This window comes from Thunnus maccoyii, chromosome 16 (assembly GCF_910596095.1).
Source record: "Thunnus maccoyii chromosome 16, fThuMac1.1, whole genome shotgun sequence".
Lineage (NCBI taxonomy): Eukaryota > Metazoa > Chordata > Actinopteri > Scombriformes > Scombridae > Thunnus > Thunnus maccoyii.
Genome location: NC_056548.1, coordinates 17,940,824 through 17,958,863, shown reverse-complemented (window position 1 = coordinate 17,958,863; position 18,040 = coordinate 17,940,824). Strand labels below are relative to the sequence as shown.

At 39.7% G+C, this 18,040-nt stretch overlaps 2 protein-coding genes across 3 annotated transcripts; one reads left to right on the top strand and one right to left on the bottom strand.

The window, feature by feature from the left end:
* Window positions 1-47: 47 nt before the first annotated feature.
* dlst (dihydrolipoamide S-succinyltransferase) lies at window positions 48-7,810 on the bottom strand. The gene is made up of 15 exons (XM_042388448.1): window positions 7,620-7,810; window positions 6,670-6,703; window positions 6,528-6,567; window positions 6,076-6,137; window positions 5,906-5,980; window positions 5,722-5,777; window positions 5,172-5,280; window positions 4,886-5,068; window positions 4,619-4,704; window positions 4,387-4,484; window positions 2,466-2,596; window positions 2,005-2,078; window positions 1,818-1,901; window positions 1,542-1,709; window positions 48-738 (listed from the first exon to the last, which is right to left on the bottom strand). The coding sequence occupies exons 1-15, from the start codon at window positions 7,680-7,682 to the stop codon at window positions 604-606; spliced, it is 1,398 nt and encodes a 465-aa protein (XP_042244382.1). The 5' UTR covers window positions 7,683-7,810; the 3' UTR covers window positions 48-603.
* prox2 (prospero homeobox 2) lies at window positions 7,730-17,640 on the top strand. 2 transcript variants are annotated; one of them, XM_042388446.1, is made up of 6 exons: window positions 7,730-7,806; window positions 8,618-8,709; window positions 10,136-11,750; window positions 13,682-13,789; window positions 15,278-15,472; window positions 16,772-17,640. In XM_042388446.1, the coding sequence occupies exons 3-6, from the start codon at window positions 10,206-10,208 to the stop codon at window positions 16,937-16,939; spliced, it is 2,016 nt and encodes a 671-aa protein (XP_042244380.1). In that variant the 5' UTR covers window positions 7,730-7,806; window positions 8,618-8,709; window positions 10,136-10,205; the 3' UTR covers window positions 16,940-17,640. The 2 variants fall into 2 exon arrangements, with proteins under 2 accessions (XP_042244380.1, XP_042244381.1); XM_042388447.1 differs by lacking the exon at window positions 7,730-7,806 and having other exon boundaries at window positions 8,259-8,709.
* Window positions 17,641-18,040: the final 400 nt, after the last annotated feature.

The following is an 18,040-nucleotide window of genomic DNA, read 5'->3' as shown; positions in this document are numbered from 1 at the left end:
GCTACCCAGACTGTTGATACAAAAGCACAAAAGACCCAAACAAAAACTACAGTTGAGTAATGCAGCTTTTATTGTTTAAAACTTTCTCTTTTTTCTTAAATAGTCTTTCTTACACAGCATAGAGATTTATCCTCATTTTTTGTGAAACAGATGGCATAAATTCTCAGATTTCTTAACTTTGGACACTTCAGTTTCTTGGTTTCTAGCCCAGTATGTGATCATTGTTCTTCTCTCACCCACAATAATGAAATGATACTACCTTTCAATTTCATCTATGTTTGTCATTCATCTTATAATAAGTTGAAAATGTTTCAGTTGTATGTAGAAAATTACATATGGTGCACATGAATTATAGGATATCCTTTTTGATCTAGAGACCAGCACCACTGAAACCCCAGACCCCGACATCCCCCACAACAGCACCAAACCTTCTATCACTGCCCGCCTTACATATGTCCATTTCACAACCCAACTGTTCAAAAATCATTTTTTCTAGTTAACCAATACAACAATAAACTGCAGTTATGGTAATGTTCATCGGGTGAGTACAGCCACTGTTTGTGAAGGGTAGTTTGTTTGGTTGGGCCTGGAGTTCACAAGGGTTTACATATCAAGGAGCAGCACCCTGGGGTCCTCTACCACTGACTTGATCTTGCGCAGGAAAGTGACGGCCTCTCTTCCATCAATCAGACGATGATCGTACGTCAGGGCAACATACATCATGGGACGGATCTCCACCTTAAGAAGAGAAAATCATTGAGATTAAATTCTAACACACCAACAAATGGTGAAACAAACACAGTGGAGGTATAATTTAATTTATGTATATTCTTTGATACTAATATATTATATTATTATATATATATATAGCAAAGTCTGAATATTTAGCCAACTAAGTACATGCATCAATCAAAATTAAGAAAACTGCTGAGGCGTCGAGTAGCTCAACGCATATCACATGACAGCAATGTCGACGTTTCAATTCCAGCCGCCAGTCTTTGTATCATGTCATCCCCCTCTCTCACTTTTTGTCTGTATCTCTACTGACACTATTAAATTAAAGGTAACAAAAAAAGTATCTTAAAAGGTGCAATATTTAAGAATTATGTATGAACTTTAGTTTAAAACATTCAAAAATTTACTAAAATTATCAACAGAAGAATAATAATAAAATAGACCTTCCCCGACTTTCTCGGTTGTCTACAACAGCCTTAAGACCGACTTCTATGTAAAGGAGATTGGACGATTTTGCTGGGAAAAACCAAAGGATGACGTTTATGCACTCCCGAGTGCCTGGCCTCACTTAACGGCCACCAGAGTCATTAATGAAAAGGAATTTATGATTATTATGTATTGCACCTTAAAAACAAAAATAATTGAAAACTACTTTTTTTAAAAAACACGTTTAGTCTTGGATAAACTTTTTTATAATTTAATCTCTGCAAGTTCCATCCTTCAGTTTCCATGTGTGACCAGTCTATTGCTTAATGCTCATTTACGTACACTATTATTTTTCTGCATGTTGAAAATGAGAAACAAACCTTGCCACCGACTGCAACAGGCCTGTCGAAGATGCCATGCATGCCTAAAATAGCAGACTGTGGTGGGTTAATTATAGGCGTGCCGAACATGGACCCAAACACGCCACCATTGCTGATGGTAAAGGTTCCTCCATCCATGTCCTCAACAGCCAGCTCATTCTTACGGGCCTACAAAGATACATCAACAATTACTATCATCATCATTAATCTGAACAACAAATATGACAAATAATTGTTTTATGCCATTAAAATGTTTCATGATATGTAAAATATTACCTTTTCACCCAACAAATTGATGGTCTTCTCAATGTCAGCAAAATTCATTCCCTCTACGTTTCGGATTACCGGAACAACCAGACCCTGAGAGAGAAGTCACATGACTGAATTTTCTACTCTTCACATTAGAGACAAGTGTGCTATCAAGCACTTTCACTCAGCATTACATATAATCCACTTGTCCTACCTTTGGTGTGGCCACAGCCACACTGATGTCCACGTAGTCCCTGTACACAATCTCTTTGGTTGTGTCGTCAATTACTGGAAAGACAAATATTGTACACAGATCAAACTTTTTAATAATCACTACACTTGCCATAAAGATTAATTTCCTTTTCACATGAAGCCTTTTCTGTTACATGCAAATAAAAAGCTGAGGAAGGTGAAAACCACAGAGTATTTTAGAAATTAAAAACACAGCAATACAGACCACCCCTGCTTCATTGTGGTCTATCTAAATAGGTCAGGGTAGTGTAAGGGCAGTAAATAAGTTAGTGGTGGTTTTGAGGTTTAGAACTGAAAGATACCGAAACTTTAATCTTTTTCTTCTCCGCACACACTTCCAGATACTTGATACAAATCGTGCAAAGACATAGTCAAATTGACACCACAAAATGGCTTCTCAGTATTTTAAGGTTAAAGTTATACCGGCATTGACAGCAGGTTGGTCAGACAGAGCATAGGCTGCAGCTTTTACGAACGCCGACATGAAGCCCAACTTGATGTTATGCTTTTTCAGGAAGGCATCTTTGTAGGCCTTCCTCATCTCTGAGATGTTGCTGCAGGGAAATGGGGAAAAAAGGGAAAAAATAACATAGGTATTCATTCATTGGCAACTTGGCATTGAGGTAAAACAAGTAGGGTGCTGGCTTCTGGATTTGATGGAAGTCGTGAAAATACGGGAGGATGTTCAGCAGGACTAAGAGATTAGCAAGATCTGGAGATTTCATTACACAATCATGCAAAACATGGAAAGTACAGCAGTGCTTATATAGAGTCATTACTTAAAAGTGACTGTTGCTTTTAAAAATGGCATTTTATCACACAAAAAAAAACTAGCAAGACCATATAATGTTCAAGATGTCAGTCATACCTGTGACTGGGCTGATAATAGATGCAAACAGATTAACTGTTTTTCTTCAGGAGATTTTTTTTTAAATGTGCTTGACAGTTTTTAAGTATCTAAACTCTAACATATACTACATTACTAAGGTATAAAAAATATTTTTTCTAATACTATAACCATTTATGATGAGATACAGGTCACAGATATGATAATTATTATTGCTATAAAAGAATGCTGATATAAATTATGGTAAATTAAAGCTATTGAAATTGGCCTGCTAATCATTTCACCATTGCTCATTTTTCTCTTGTATCTCTCTTTTTAATTGTTTGTTTTCCTGTCTCTAACCCTGTTGAAGCTCTAGGGTTTCTCCGCTAACATAATTAGCCCCTCCCAAGACACAGACTCTCCGAGAAAGGAGAGAAGAAGCGATAAAAATCTTCACTTTCTAGAGCCTGTAAATCTTATTGGGCTGTCATAAAAGCCCATATCGGTTGAGGCAGCTCTTCCACTCAGAGCGCAGGTCTCTGTGGGCCCCCACAGATGCTTCAGCCTCCTGTTCTGACTAGCTCCTTCGGCTCCAGATGAGCCCTAGCCTGGGAAGTCTTCCTCCAGACCGTCAATGTCAATCTAATTAGGATACATAGAAAACCCTGAATAGCCGAAAGCTGACACCACACATTTGCGGGGAAAAGAAACCCTCAAAGTGTCCTCTTCAGCACAGGGGGCAAGTGCAGACAATAACATTTCCTTGTAAATTAATAAAACCTGTTTTAACAATTCTTATCTTCGTTTTAGATGGCATTACGACCAAATATTTACATTCCATTGTTTAAGAGGATATCGCGTTTCAAAAAGCTTTTCTATTGGGCAGATTCCAATCTATAACCATTTGTGTGAGTGTTGTTTTGGCTTTTAACACAGATACACATACAAAGGGCTGCAACTAATGATTATTTTCATTATTGATTAATCTGTTGATTATTTTCACGATTAATCAATTAGTTGTTTGGTCATAAAATATCAGAAAATGGTGAAAAATGTTAATCACTGTTTTCCAAAGTCGCTCAAATGTCTTGTTTTGTCTTTACCACAACCAAAAGATATTCAGTTTACTATCATAGACGACTTACAAAACCAGAAAATATTCACATTTAAGAAGCTGGAATCAGAGAATTTGGACAAGTTTCTCAAAAAACAATTAGTCAATTATCAAAATAGTTGACAATTAATTTAATAGTTGGCAACTAATCAATTAATCGTTGCAGCTCTACGCATACAGTATGCATACTGTAAATGTATTGCACACGAATGCATCCTTACAAACAAAATTATAAAGATTACAATAGATTTGGACCTCTACAATCTATTAAGTCTTATTTTTTCCTCAGTGGCTTCTATTTATACGTGATCTGTTAATGTAGCAGAGAACATTTCTCATTTATGATCTAAAATAGCGTTGAGGGCTTAATGATGTAGGTCAACCAATTTAGAATTTCCTACCTCATGTCGACCTCATTAAACGTAGTCAACATTGCGCAGGTGTTTTGGGCTTCCTTCAGTCTCTGGGCAATTCTCAGTCTCATGCGGTTCATCTTAACCTAAAATTGGAAAACACAAAAAAAAGAGTTATCAGTCTCAGTAAATAGTTACCGATTCTTATTCTACTAGACCATTTAACACAAGTTATCAGATACCCCTAAATATTTTAAGTGTTGTGATTTTTGCACTTTACCCTGCTCTCTGTCCTGGCTGCTTTGGCCCCTCCTTCTGCTGGGGCCGCTGGTGCAGCTGGAGCAGCAGTGGGCTTGATGGCCGCAACTATGAAAAAGATATCAAGAAGCATTTAATATCTCTATAGACATCAGTGGAGCTGTACTAGTGAACGCTCGGGCCTACAGAAAACCAAAGTGTGATTAATCATGTATGCTAGAGGTCAAGAGCACAGATGTCAAGCAAAACAGTTCTCACATGACAGACCGTCTGTCTCATGACAACTAACCTGGTTTGGTGTCCATAGCATGTGCTGGCACAGGTGGCACAGGGGGCATAGTGGTGGGAATGGGGCCCACGGCTGAGGGAGGAGGAGGTGGAGGGGAGGGTGGAGCAGCAGACGGTGGTGGTGGTGTGGCTGCAGCGGCTGGGGCCTCGGCTTTTGGAACTTCTGCAGCTTTGGGAGCACCCGCTAAAGGTACAGAGGTGAATAGTTAGTATAATACAGATTTATTAGCTACCATTGTTATGTTAATATTGTAATTTTTCTTGGTTAAAAATCGAGTACTAAAGACCTCCTTTTCGAAGTTTGAAGAGAGGAGTTCCTCCTTCGACTTTCCCTCCATCAGGGACCAAAAGCTCCTCAATCACCCCAGCAGCAGGAGAGGGAACCTGCACTGATGTCTGATGACAAGAAACAGAATAAAAGTATTCAAAAAGTAAATTTTTGTATATTTGGCAAATAGCAAACTAATAAATACATGCATTTATTTAAATATAAACTCAACTGTCATCAGAAGCTTAATGTTTTTTATACACAATTATTCAGAAAAAAATCATTTTTTTCAGTAATGTGTATATGCTAAATTTGAGCAAACATTTTCAGTGCACCAATACAGTCAGGAGAAAAGGATACAGTTTAGTAATGACCTGCTCTTTTTCTACTACTTTCACACCACTCAGCACCCAACAAAGATTACTTTTAGAGGGTAAACTGGAATGTTAATTTAGGAAAAAGCAACATTTCTTAATTCTTTCATAAATATTGTGAACATACTCTGGAGGGGCTTACACTTTCCTTGGCAAAACCCAACAATTACCAGCAATCACAAACATTAGTTTTACCTTATCAGTCTCAATTTCACACACCACCTCATCCTCCGAGACAGTGTCTCCAACAGCTGTAAGGAGAGAACGTTGTTTTAACATCTGAGAACAAACTGATAATCTTTTGTTTAGTTTGGTTGTGATTTGGCTGGTGTCTAAATCAGACGCAGCTAATACGAGTATTAAGGATATTTGGAGTTACCTTTTTCCCACCTCACATCCCCCTCTGTGACAGATTCTGCAAACGCAGGGGTCTTAACTGTGACAAGTTCATCTCCTGAAGGATAAAGACATGTTAGAAAATTCTTTTCTCACTCCGCACATCAGACACTATGTTTCATATTCAAAGCAGTGTAAAAAGGAAAGACATACTGTAGGCTACAGATGTCCTGAAGTACTGGATTTGGAAGACACTGGACCGGGGATCAGGTTTTCTGGAGAGAGACAAGTAATAAAAATTGGGGGAAAAAATTATAATCCAAGTATGCTACAATTAAGTTGATTTCGATTCGTCTTTGATGTGGCATGATATTGTAAGTCTGAGGTTTTTCTGTGTATAGAATGAAACATGTCCTATTTCTCCAGCTTGGTTAATTATTAAAGTTGGAAACAACTGCTGGCTGTGGGAAAGAAAAACTGATAATAGGAAAATAGGTTTATGACGTCACTGTTACGCTTGGACTGAAGGGCTGACGACTGTGAATGTCACAAAATTAACACCTCATTCATACAATCTGTAGTGTGAATGTCGTGCTTTAATTCTTGAAGTGGTTAAAGTTCCTTGATTCTACAAATAGTGCTTTTTAGTTTGTGCGTGTACTTACACAGTGTTGTTGATAGTGATAGAGTGGCTAGCTGATATAGCTGTTGGAAGAAGGACAAGAAGAAGCAGCATGTAAATAACTTCTTGCAGCAGGATTATTCAAAAGCAAAGACTGAGATTTGCTCGAACAGAAGCACACATACCTGCCGTGGCCCGACGGGCTAACACATTATTCCCCTATGAAGAGACATAGTCAGGCGTTAGTCTTTTACTAACTTTTTAAATATGAAGCTTTGTGCAGAACAAAAACTATTCAGTATTTCACAATCATAACATGTCTTAAAAAAACATGCACTCATGAGTTGGTTCACATCGATCAGGTTAAATAGCAAAGCCTACTAGTGATAATAGTTAACAGTTAGGGTTGTAAACAAATGGACAGAGAGAGACTTCGGTCAAAGGTCACTTCTACGACCTCTGACTTAATCAATGAAACTATCTGCCAAACAGGTGGCTTGTATAGTTTTGAATGACAACTCAGCCAGCGAATGCATGAATGAGCAGCTAATAATTTAATAGCTGCATTAAAGCTTATCGATCTTCTTATCTCACTAACAAGCTGATAATTGGACACCGGGACTTTATTGACATTTGACTTCCTCTCTATCTTCTAGTGCAGCTACAAAAATTACACTCCAAATAAACGAAAATAAACTTGACTATATATCCTATCTAGGTTAACTAAATATACGTCAAGTTAGCTAAAATGGGCGTTGTTTCATCTCAAAAACCACACTATGACCTCAGCATGACAGCTATCCTACCCATACATTTAGCATATCCATGCTAGCTACCTAAAATGTGTGAAGTTTGAGTTAACTTTATATGAACCGGCACTTTCTAGTTAGGTCAAACACCCTTAACATTCATGTTAAAGCAAGAGAGCAGAGAGCACTGCTTTTAACTTTAATACACACTGCACAAAAGACTTGTGGAGGAAAGTGTCAGACTGTCCTTGGCACACAATGTTACGGCCTGTCCGCGGCCTGCAGCAGCGAGCTAACTGATGCTAACGCTGATGCTAATGCTGATGCTAGCCTGGAGTCCTGTCGCTAGTGGCAACCGTAACGTTTTATTCGTGCTCGTTTCCTACCTGGCGGATAGCAGACAGGGAGCGACCAAAATTCCTGGTGAGACACCGGGAATGGGACAGCATAATGGCTGTGTGACCGCAGCCTGTCAACGGAAGGGAAGCTCCGGTCACACCGACAAGCGAGGAAAGAAGCAGGAACCGAGGAAGCGGTGTGGGATGAACCAAGTGCAGCGACCGGAGAGGGGGGGTGAGGAGACGGTGGGGGGGAGTCCTCACTGTGGGCCCCTCCACACTTTTACTGCAAATCTGCAAACACATGCTATTCAGAAATAATATTAAAAAATAAAAACAAAGTAGTAGCCTAAGTAAACAAAACTAAAAACAGGTTTAATTACAAATAGCTTACAACAACCTATATCAAACACATAGAATAGAATAGAAAGTAATAGGCTACAGTAAGATATGATAATGCCTTCATGTAACTATATTTTAAAAAGTATACAATAGAGAAAAGAAAATAGAAAATAGAGATAACTTTTTAAACTGGTAAAGCTAATTTTGGGGGGGTTTTTTTTAGAGTGGGCAAATATGCTGAAGGAAAATAGAAAATAGGATTTTTTTAAATTTCAAGTTTGTTATATATTTTATCCATAAATTAAATTATTTATATTTTAACCTGCTTTAACTTTTGCACTTTTGATTTTCACTCCTTTCTACTTTGTTTATATATGATGTGTCTATGTGCTTTCTAGTTTCTATTAGAGACAATAAAATGAGGAAGAAAAGCAACATGTGCATCTTGTATGCATGCTCACCGACTTCTTGTTTCCCAGTTATAGATGCAAAAATGTTAATTGATGCATGCACTTATGATGCATATTTCCAAATTTCCCGTTGCGTCATGACTTTTTGTAATTCAGATGCGGGCTTCAAATCTACCATTCAACTACTGTCAGTAAGCTGCCCCTACAACACCTTACCAATACTTTCCCCCTGTTGACATTATGTGGGTGATGTGTTCATGGCCACCTCATTGCTTTTGCGTGGCCACGCCCCAGCCTGGTTGGATGCATCGACTCTCCTGCACTGATACTGTTCAACTCACAGTGTACGCAGGCCACCAGCTCGGCAACACGTCCCAGCGCAACAGGTAAGGTCCCGCCACTGCCGCTCAGCCTGTGTCTGTTCACCGTGGTTAACCTGCAGCAGAGAGTGTGACAAAGTGCATGCCTGCAGATCACTTCGTTTCAAATCTCATCTGTTCAGTGCAGTGGTTTTTTCATGAGTGAGTTTGTACCCGTGGGTGTTTCTGAAGCTGTCACGTATGCTTTGACAATACAACTGACAACTATTATCACATGTTTGGTGAGTTTTTAGTTGAAGTTCTTCAGTGTTAAATGGCTGTTTCAGTTTTTTTAAACTTCAAAACATTTATTTTGCTCGTTGTGATGATATTGTTTTTTTAGGATAAATAATCACATCACTAGTGCCTCATTTTTAAAATAAAATGTACTTTTTTCTATTCTTCAAGCATAGGGCATCAGATAATTTACTATTTAGATGTAAAAGGAATATAGCCTATCTTGCAGGAGATTTAAAAACTGAATGGTGTAGCAGAATAAACTTTGATGTTAAATTATCCAAAACTTCCCTAAGTGAGTCTAATTGTTTTATTCTCATACAGTAGTCTGGTCCTCCTGATTTAATGTTTATTTATAGTAAAACTAGAAAAAAAATCATATTGTGCAAATTACTGGCATAAAATCCACTGTCTAATGTAGAAATAGAAAGTAGAGTCTGTTCTTTTCAAATTCATCTATTCTACTTGTATGTACAGTATTTTAATAAGTTCAACATTGCATTTGCAGCCCAGTGTGTGAGTTAATTTTCTGTAAGAGCACAAAAATATTTAAAAATACGCACTTAAATGGTATAAAAACCAGTGACCACAGAATCAGGCAATTTAGCTTTTTTTCTCTTTTTTTTTTTACCCCTGAAGATCATTTCGGTCATTCTTTAAGGTAGTAGTAGGTTTTCTTGATGTATTTTCTCCTCTAAATAATGTATACACAGTGCCGTTTCTTTTGCATGGTTCATGGCTTTCATGGCTATATCACAATTGTTCTTTTTATGCTTTGTGTTAACCATTATTGCAACCCCCAAGATGAAAGGATACAAAAGAAGGCACTCCCTTATTGCTTAAGATCAAGGATTTATTTATTTATTTTTACCAAGGATCTTGCAAATAACACAGAGTTCTTTGATTTCCTATCATATGTAATAGTAATTTTGCTTGTTAAAGCAGTAATTTAAAAAATCACAAATCTAATTTCAAGTTTTATAGACAAAACATTACCTGTGAAGGCTATATCTATTAAGTTCTGATTATCTTTGCACATACATTAACCATTAAGAGACACTACATTCTATTATCATAACTGTACACAGCAAATAATAAAACCATATTTGGAAATGTATGAATGAAGAATAAGGCTTCACATTTTTATCTTATTTTTTAAATGTTGGTTTTTCCATAATTTATTTTCTCAACTGTGTTTGTTTTTCTATCTTTTCAGATTCTTTCGTTTCACATAACTGATTTTGAAACGTGTGTAGCCGAAGCCTTTACCAGTCTTCTCAGTGAGCATGAACCTCAGTCTTCCCGACCAGAACATGCACAGCTCCAGCGAAGGCTGCCTAGAGGATGACAAACCTGATGTCATGTTGCCATGCTTCCGCAGAAACATGTATGATGAGCCTCTGGCCTCGTACTCAAATGGATCCATCATCTCTCAACTTCTCCGCAAGACCATCCACAACAAGAGGGCACTAGATGAAAGCCATTTCTTCCTTTCCAGCTCCACTGCCGCTGACTCTGGCCAGGAGGACCAGAGCAGTGTCTCCTCAAAGGACAGCACAGCAGAAGCTTCCTCCCCCGGCGGCCATGTCTCTACAGGGTGCAGCCCAGAGGGGGAACATCCCATCACAGACCACCTGCAGGCAAAGAGGGCCAGAGTGGAGAACATCATCAGGGTCATGGCAGGCTCCCCCAACAGCAGGCAGCACGGTGACAATGAGAGGTCTGACACCGAAGCCAGGGAGGCCAGAGAAGCGTACAGGGAGAACAAACGCAAACAGCGGTTGCCTCAGCATCAAGAACACAGTGTTGGAGGACCGGCAAGCAGAAGACCTGGAAGCAGCAATAGTGATAACTGCAACACCAAGGATGAGGAGTGTCACAAGCTGAAAGAGCAGCTCCACAGCATGCAAAGGCTGCTGCGTCAGCTCCAGGAAAAGTTCCTTCAAGTTTATAACCAGGAAGATCCTGAACACGACGACCGAGACGAGACAGCTGCAGCCATTGAGTGTGACACCCTGGGGGAAAGCGCAGAGTCACACTACATCAGCACTGAAGATGATTTTGAGAGGAAGAATAGTAGAGTGACCTCAGAGTGTAAGGAACGAATGAAAGTAGTTGGTTATCTGGTGCACCAAAGAGAAAGTCAAAACCTGCAGGAAACCTTGAAGCATGAGCTCTCCAGAGCTGTGAATGATTGTGTGGACAGGGTGTTCAAGAAGGTTTCGTCACCAGGACTGGATCTGTCCCCTCAGCAGCGCATGTGCTCATCTCCAGAGATGCAGATCAGCATGGGTGCGGACAGGAAGAGCCAGCAGTCTGGCTCCATCCAGGAACAGCCCCAGGCTGAGGAGGCTGCAGTCAAACCCCACTCTTTGGAGTATTATGAAAGCTCTGAGGCCCAAAGCTCACAGGACCAGACAGAGGCGCTGTCACTGGTGGTCCGCAAACCGACAGTGACCCCTCTGGGTTCAGTCACCCCAACTGTGAAGAGGCCCTATCCTGTGCACCAGACACCATTTCAGTTCAGCTACAGCACCCCTCTGCACGATAGCCAGATCCTGGAGCACCTTCTCAAGTACGGGCCCCATTCTAACTTTGGGGGTCTCCCTTGCATGCCCCCATCAATGGACAGAACCTCCCCAGACTCAGTGGACCTGCCCTGGGACACCATTGCGATGAGGTCCAAAGTGACATCCAGCCACCTCGGCCACCACCCTCGTCCCTCCGCCCTGGGGCCAGTGACGGTTGACAATCTGTGTCTCCCTCATGTGAAGATCGAGTGTGGTGAACTGCAGAGCATGGCTGAACGAAACCCCTACATGTCTCTCAACATATCCTTTCACTTAAATTAACAGTTAAACCAGAGTGGCTTTGCTTTTTTTCTTTTTCCTGATGCAGGGTTTACCCACACATAGCTGTTGCTGTGGTTAAAATGAAGAACTATCCCAGAAAATGCTCTTAGATAAAACTGTTTTTTGGGGGTTTTTTTTACATAGGTCCAAAACAGTGATGTAGAAATCCTGTGACTTACCTGTGTAATTATTTCATTAAACTGTGTATATCTCAAGAAAGAAAATCTACCTGCACAAATGCTGGAGTGAAAACCCTGAGGACAAATCATACTATTTTGTACTATTCTGATTTAATTCAGTATGTTTATTACTATCTTATATATGCTGTATTTACCTTTTTATTATATACAGACTCCCTATATTTCAGCTCTTCCATTTGAACAATGACTGGTTGAGCTTCATTGCAGCATGGGCAGTTCCAGTAACAAACTTCAAGGAGAATTTTTTCTTTGATCTTGCTAACCCCATAGAAAATTATAGCGTCTTCTTTAATCTGAGCAGAGTAATGACTTTAAGTCTAGAAAAAGACAAATAAAAAGGAATACTAGGCTTTGATAAGAATTGCCAGGAACAAAAGCCAATTTTTCAAAGGCAGAGAAAGCATCGGTTTCTGTTTCAGGAAGCATCGTTTTTTCAGACTTGAAAAGGTGCAGGATCTATTTCTCCATCATCAGAGTGATAGGGGTGCATCTAAAAGGTCACATCTGAGTGCTGGCGGAAACCACAAGTGCCTCCCTACCATAACACTTGAGCTCTTGTCTTGAGCATTTGTTGTTGGATACCTTTGTCAGAATGTACATGATTGAAATAGAGTACAAGATAACAGTATTTTGCCTCATACGAGCTCAGAAAGAAAATCACTCTGCGACAAGTTGATCAATTCAAATACATTTTCTATCAATTGCTTGGAAAGTTAAATAACATTTTATTAATTCTCAATTCAAAAAAATGTTGTCAATACGATCATAATATCTACATTTTATCATACTCTGCTGAAATAAGTTAAATTGAATTATTTACTTTTCTATCACTCGTCTCAGAGAAAATTATCCCAAACACATGATCTTAAAATAGTCCCAGAAGTGTTGTTTTGTTGATCATCCGTCGCAAGGCATTAGAGAGGAATAATATATGGTGCCTCTCAGGGTTCGCTTTATCTTTACAGTGCAAAGAGCTCTGCTTCTCTTTGAACAATACCACATAAATCTTTCATCCCAACTTCCTTATTTCAAAGGTAGAGTTCCCTAATAAATGTATGGTGTGGTGACCTGATAAGGAAATATTATGACCTAAGGCATGGTGGTGGACTACAGAGGAAACGCATCCTGAGCATCTTCATTGCCACAGGGGGAAAACTTGAGAAGGAATTGCATTTGTTAATACTTGTGGCAATAGAAAATATATGTTGTAATATACGTACGTTGACCAAATAATAACATTAGGCTCCTTTAAACCATTTAAATTAATTTTAATATTGTAAATGAACCTGAGAGACTATTTAAAATATGTATTATCTGTAACATAATTTTACAGAATTTCCCATTTTTGCAGGATTTGTCCAAGGAAAAATACAAAGCGACATATGTTGTCTTTAAATCTGTGTAACTATATCTGAAAATCAGCTCCTTTTTTCAAAACATTTCAAAACAAGCTGTCTTAACTGCCAGGCATGAAGTGCTTTGCTCTCTAATTAAAAATCCCTAATCTAATTCGTAATTCTGTTTTGCCAATAAGCACATGTTAGAGTCATTATTGACTCCCCGGTTAATGCCGAGCTGTTCTTTAGCGAAATTCGATTTAGCTGAAGATCGAGGCAACACAATACTCTGGTCTACTATCACTTAGCGCAGGATTGTATGCGTTGTGTTACATTTAATTGTCAGCTTTTCTGCCTTAACGTAAACGTGAACATCCAGGAGGGTCTCACCCCGAGCCATCTGAAGAAGGCAAAACTCATGTTCTTCTACACCCGCTACCCCAGCTCCAATGTACTGAAAACCTTCTTCCCTGACGTCAAGGTAACTTTAAATTACATATAAAGAAATTTCACTTTTTAATTGCACACATCAAAACAACCTGCGGAATTGTTTGTCCTGCTTTTTAACGCCCCGGTATCTACTTGTCAGTGTGTGTTTGGGACAGAAAAATCAGCAGTGTGTCGGAGGAGAGAAACAAAAACGCAGAGGGTTTAAATAACAAAGCCACTGAGCTGCTAGTATGTCCTGGGGGCAGAGGGAGATACAGGGGCATTCTCTCTTTAAAAAAGCCACTCCAGTCAGCAAATGGAGTGACAAAGGACTCTGTAGGCAAGGCATTGCTATTGAGTGTCAACAGAGAGTTGGTATTAGAGACTTGCAACCAGGCAGTGAGCTGTGAGTGCTGGCCCTAAACACAACATCCTGTGTATTTTGGCCTTGGTCTCGTGTCATGCCTCCTCTTCTATCTCCTCTTTTATGCAATCTCTCCTGTCTCCTTATCTGTGTCCTGTTGTTAGCTCGCTTCATTCATCCGTTTTATCTCTGTGCTGTTCTTTTTACTCCTCTATAGGAACATTATATACTTCCTGCTCGTAGCACATAACCTACTCTCCTGCCTCCCTTGCAATTTTCTCCAAACACCTCTCTTCTCTCGATTACCTCCCTACTTTCTCTTCCATCTCCTCTCCTATCTTGTCTCCTTCCACTGTGGCCCTGGATCCCTTGCGCCAGCGTGGGCCCCTGCTTCTCAATCTGCTCTGACCCCCGGGGTCAGGGGGGAGGATGCTGTCGCTGCAGCCTGCGAACGTCTCCTCCTTGCTTACAATCCCGTGGTGGGAAGTGGCACTGAACAAAAGAGCATCTAATCCCAGTGTCTGATTCCATCCTATCAGCCCGAGTCAATGAGAGGGAAGCTTCCTTCTGTCCTTATGCTGCCGCTTTCTCACCCACCACACCAGAGGGAAGAAGCGTCTTTGATGCCTGCCCAGCCCTTAGGCATTTTTTTCGGTCTTTCTGGATGACGAGATAGAATAACAAGACTAATGTCAAGACTGAGTTTAGAAATACAGAGCCCTGACAGATGTTTTTTCACCCCGGACATTGGTGGGAAAAGATCAGAGCAATTAATGGGACAGAGTGACAGACCATTTAGGTGGAATTTTGCCCCACAGGTATTAAATGTGAGTTTCAGTCAATTATGGAAAGGGTTTCTAATGCCTCAGCCTCAGAAGGCCATTTGATTTTTTAATTGAAAAGCATGGAGATAAATATTTTTTTTAATTTCTGTATGCTCTCATTGAAGTCTAAAATTGAAATCTCAAATTACCCCTTTGTTTTCATTTGCCTTCTTTGCATGGAGGTCAAAGGTCAGAACAACATTTTTTCTTAGGGATTCATTGTCAGGACACTTCAGCTGGATAGATTCTTATCAATACAGGGGCTGCATTTGCAGGACTGTCCTTTTAATCCACTGCTGTAAATGTATGAATATGATATTAAAGTCTGGTACTTTTTTCTCTCCATTTCCAGTTCAATCGCTGCATCACCTCACAACTGATCAAGTGGTTCAGTAACTTCAGAGAGTTCTACTACATCCAGATGGAAAAGTTTGCCCGCCAGGCCATCGTGGACGGCATCAGTGATGTCAAAGATATTACAGTCAGCAGGGACTCAGAGCTGTTCCGGGCATTGAACATGCACTACAATAAAGCCAATGACTTCCATGTAAGTGTCACTCATTAGTCATTCCTGCTTTGTGCCACAGTTTATATTGTTTGTATTATTCAAGTGGTTTTTATTCATGTGATAGGTCTGCTAAAATTGGAAGAACATATTTTCATTTCTACTCTCTATCCTTGCTCCACGAGGTAATGCACCTTGATAATGAATAATTTTTTTTATCTCTACATAATTCGAGAAAAAACATTAGTCAGACTCCATATCTTGCAGCTGAAACATTCATCCGCAGGAGTTACTAACCTGCTATGTCAGACCTACTGCATGTGTCTGCGGTCACGTATGTCCTCGTGCTGACCTGTGTGTCACACTGCACCTGTGGCTGGCCAGCCTTTACTGCCATTATCTAAACTCCAGAGTGATGCTTTATCAAACTGTGGGAAGAGGAAGCCGCAAAATCCCACTAAAACAACTCAGGATTAGAGGACCAGTACGCCTGAGCGAGGCCGAGATTGCTACTGATGCGGAATGCTGAGAAAGACGCTGTGGATTCCGAGGGAGAAGGCCGCTTGGTGGGAAAGGGACGGGACCGTTTTCTTTACCTTGGGACCAAGACATTCCTTTCCCAGGGATGCTTTGTGTCAGGAGATGAGGGGAAAGAAAAATAACTTATGCCAACAACTGTTGTGCGAACTGGCCAGTGGATGGGAAACAAGGGCTGCGGGGCGGTTTTCTCCCAGCATCCCTTGCATCTAGACCTCATTTGTTGATGTGTTTTTATCGATCCTGCTGTAGTTACAGGCAGAAATAGAAGTCACGCACAGTTTCATACCTCAACTTTAACTACACCAAACTCTTATCTCACCCAAACTGTCTCTAATATTAACATTTTCAACTTTATACCAGAATTTAACCCTCGCAAGTCTAAAACCCAGAGATAATCATTTTAATCTTCAGCTTTTGCTCACAATCCCGGCAGGCTCCATAATCATGTTTTGTTTACTGGAAGTGCTGGGTAGAATTGCTGGGAAGACAGCTCACTCTTCTCCAATTGTTAGTTAAGGTTCAAGAAAACAAAACTAGCTAATCAAAGAGGCCTCTAATTGAAAGTTAATGATTGCAGCGTTGCATTTATTGTCTGTGTGCAGAGAACAAAGAGATGAGCTCCCTTTCATCAGTTTGAGTGTTTGAAGAATTGCACTACAGGTCTTCATTTCATAAATCTTTGACTTTGAATAAACTGAAGACAGAATGCTTCAGTATGTCTGTAAAACAGCATTACAGCAAGTACTTTTTCACCGTTGACTTCACTTATGAGTCTCCACATTTTTCCCTTTTTTTTTCCAGGTGCCAGACAGATTCCTGGAGGTGGCTGAAATTACCTTGCATGAGTTTTACAATGCCATCTCTGCAACCAAAGATTCAGACCCCTCCTGGAAAAAGGCCATATACAAGGTGATCTGTAAACTGGACAGCGACGTCCCAGAAGAGTTCAAGACATCTTCCTATTTATAGGCTGAGGTGGAAAAATACGACATAAAGGTGGATGAATTGGTGATATCTGAAGTTAGTCACTCAACAGTATTATTTCATCATTTCTTGTAGTGCATTTGAGGTGAAATGTAGATGTTGGATTATGAACTATTTTGTAAATCTGTAAAAACGCACACACCATTTTAAAAGTTAAGAAACAATCTACAGTCTGATATACTCTGTGTTCTACTTTTACCAAGAAGAAAATATTGATGAATATTAAGGCTCTTGTGGTTTATTCTATTGTTTAGTGTTTACTTATATAATCTGCCTCAACGCATTTAGAGAATTACTGAGTTTGTAGGTGTGTAAAATGTTTACAAAGATGTACTCATTCTTTTCAGTACTATTAATCCATAGTGTAGCCTGATTTAGATTGTTGAACTGGAAGAGTTTTCTTTTTTTTGGCAATTACCGTCAGTATTAGTTTGCAAAGTTTTTACATTTCATTTCATAGCTGTGTGTTGTGTAAATGTACATGCGCCGCTGTTGTATGTCACATTATGTTCTATAATTATGTTGTAAACTATTAGCTTGACAGAATGTGCATGTGAAAATAATGCAAGTGACTGTCATGGGTTTTATTATCATGTATAAAAGTAAGGCCTTCGCTCATGTAAAGTACAATCATTTTCAGATATTTCAGTCGCAGACACTGTACTGGATGATTATTGAAATTAAAGATGCACTAAATTATAATATAAAACTGGTGTGTTATGTGTTTATTTGGCAAAAATCCTTACATTTAACATGTTTTAGTTTTTATGAAAAACAAGACACACCAGGTAAATGCTTTATTTTTGGTTGTAAACGTTGAACTCTCCTGTGAAAATACTGTGTCCCAGTGCCGAGCCCCTAAGGTGCCTCTAATCCACGTCCAGCAGCCAGCTGTTAAATGTCCCCCAAACTATGCTGTTCACATTGTTCACCGAAGCCAATTCAAGTCAACTTTCTAAGGCCTGCATTCATTGTGCGGCCGCTGCGGATGCGGACAACTGCCATGTCTTAAAAACAGCCACAATGCATTCCCTCCTAATGACTAATGCCCGAGGTGACCTCATATCACAGTTGTGCCACCAAAGC

Coding starts and splice junctions, on each gene's coding strand:
- dlst (XM_042388448.1), bottom strand. CDS start 7,682: ATGCTGTCCCATTCCCGGTGTCTCACCAGGAATTTTGGTCGCTCCCTG. Junction 6,568..6,669: donor AGCCCGTCGGGCCACGGCAG/GTATGTGTGCTT, acceptor TTCTTCCAACAG/CTATATCAGCTAGCCACTCT. Junction 5,281..5,721: donor GTGAAATTGAGACTGATAAG/GTAAAACTAATG, acceptor TCTTGTCATCAG/ACATCAGTGCAGGTTCCCTC.
- prox2 (XM_042388446.1), top strand. CDS start 10,206: ATGAACCTCAGTCTTCCCGACCAGAACATGCACAGCTCCAGCGAAGGC. Junction 11,751..13,681: donor ACCCCTACATGTCTCTCAAC/ATATCCTTTCAC, acceptor GTAAACGTGAAC/ATCCAGGAGGGTCTCACCCC. Junction 15,473..16,771: donor ATAAAGCCAATGACTTCCAT/GTAAGTGTCACT, acceptor TTTTTTTTCCAG/GTGCCAGACAGATTCCTGGA.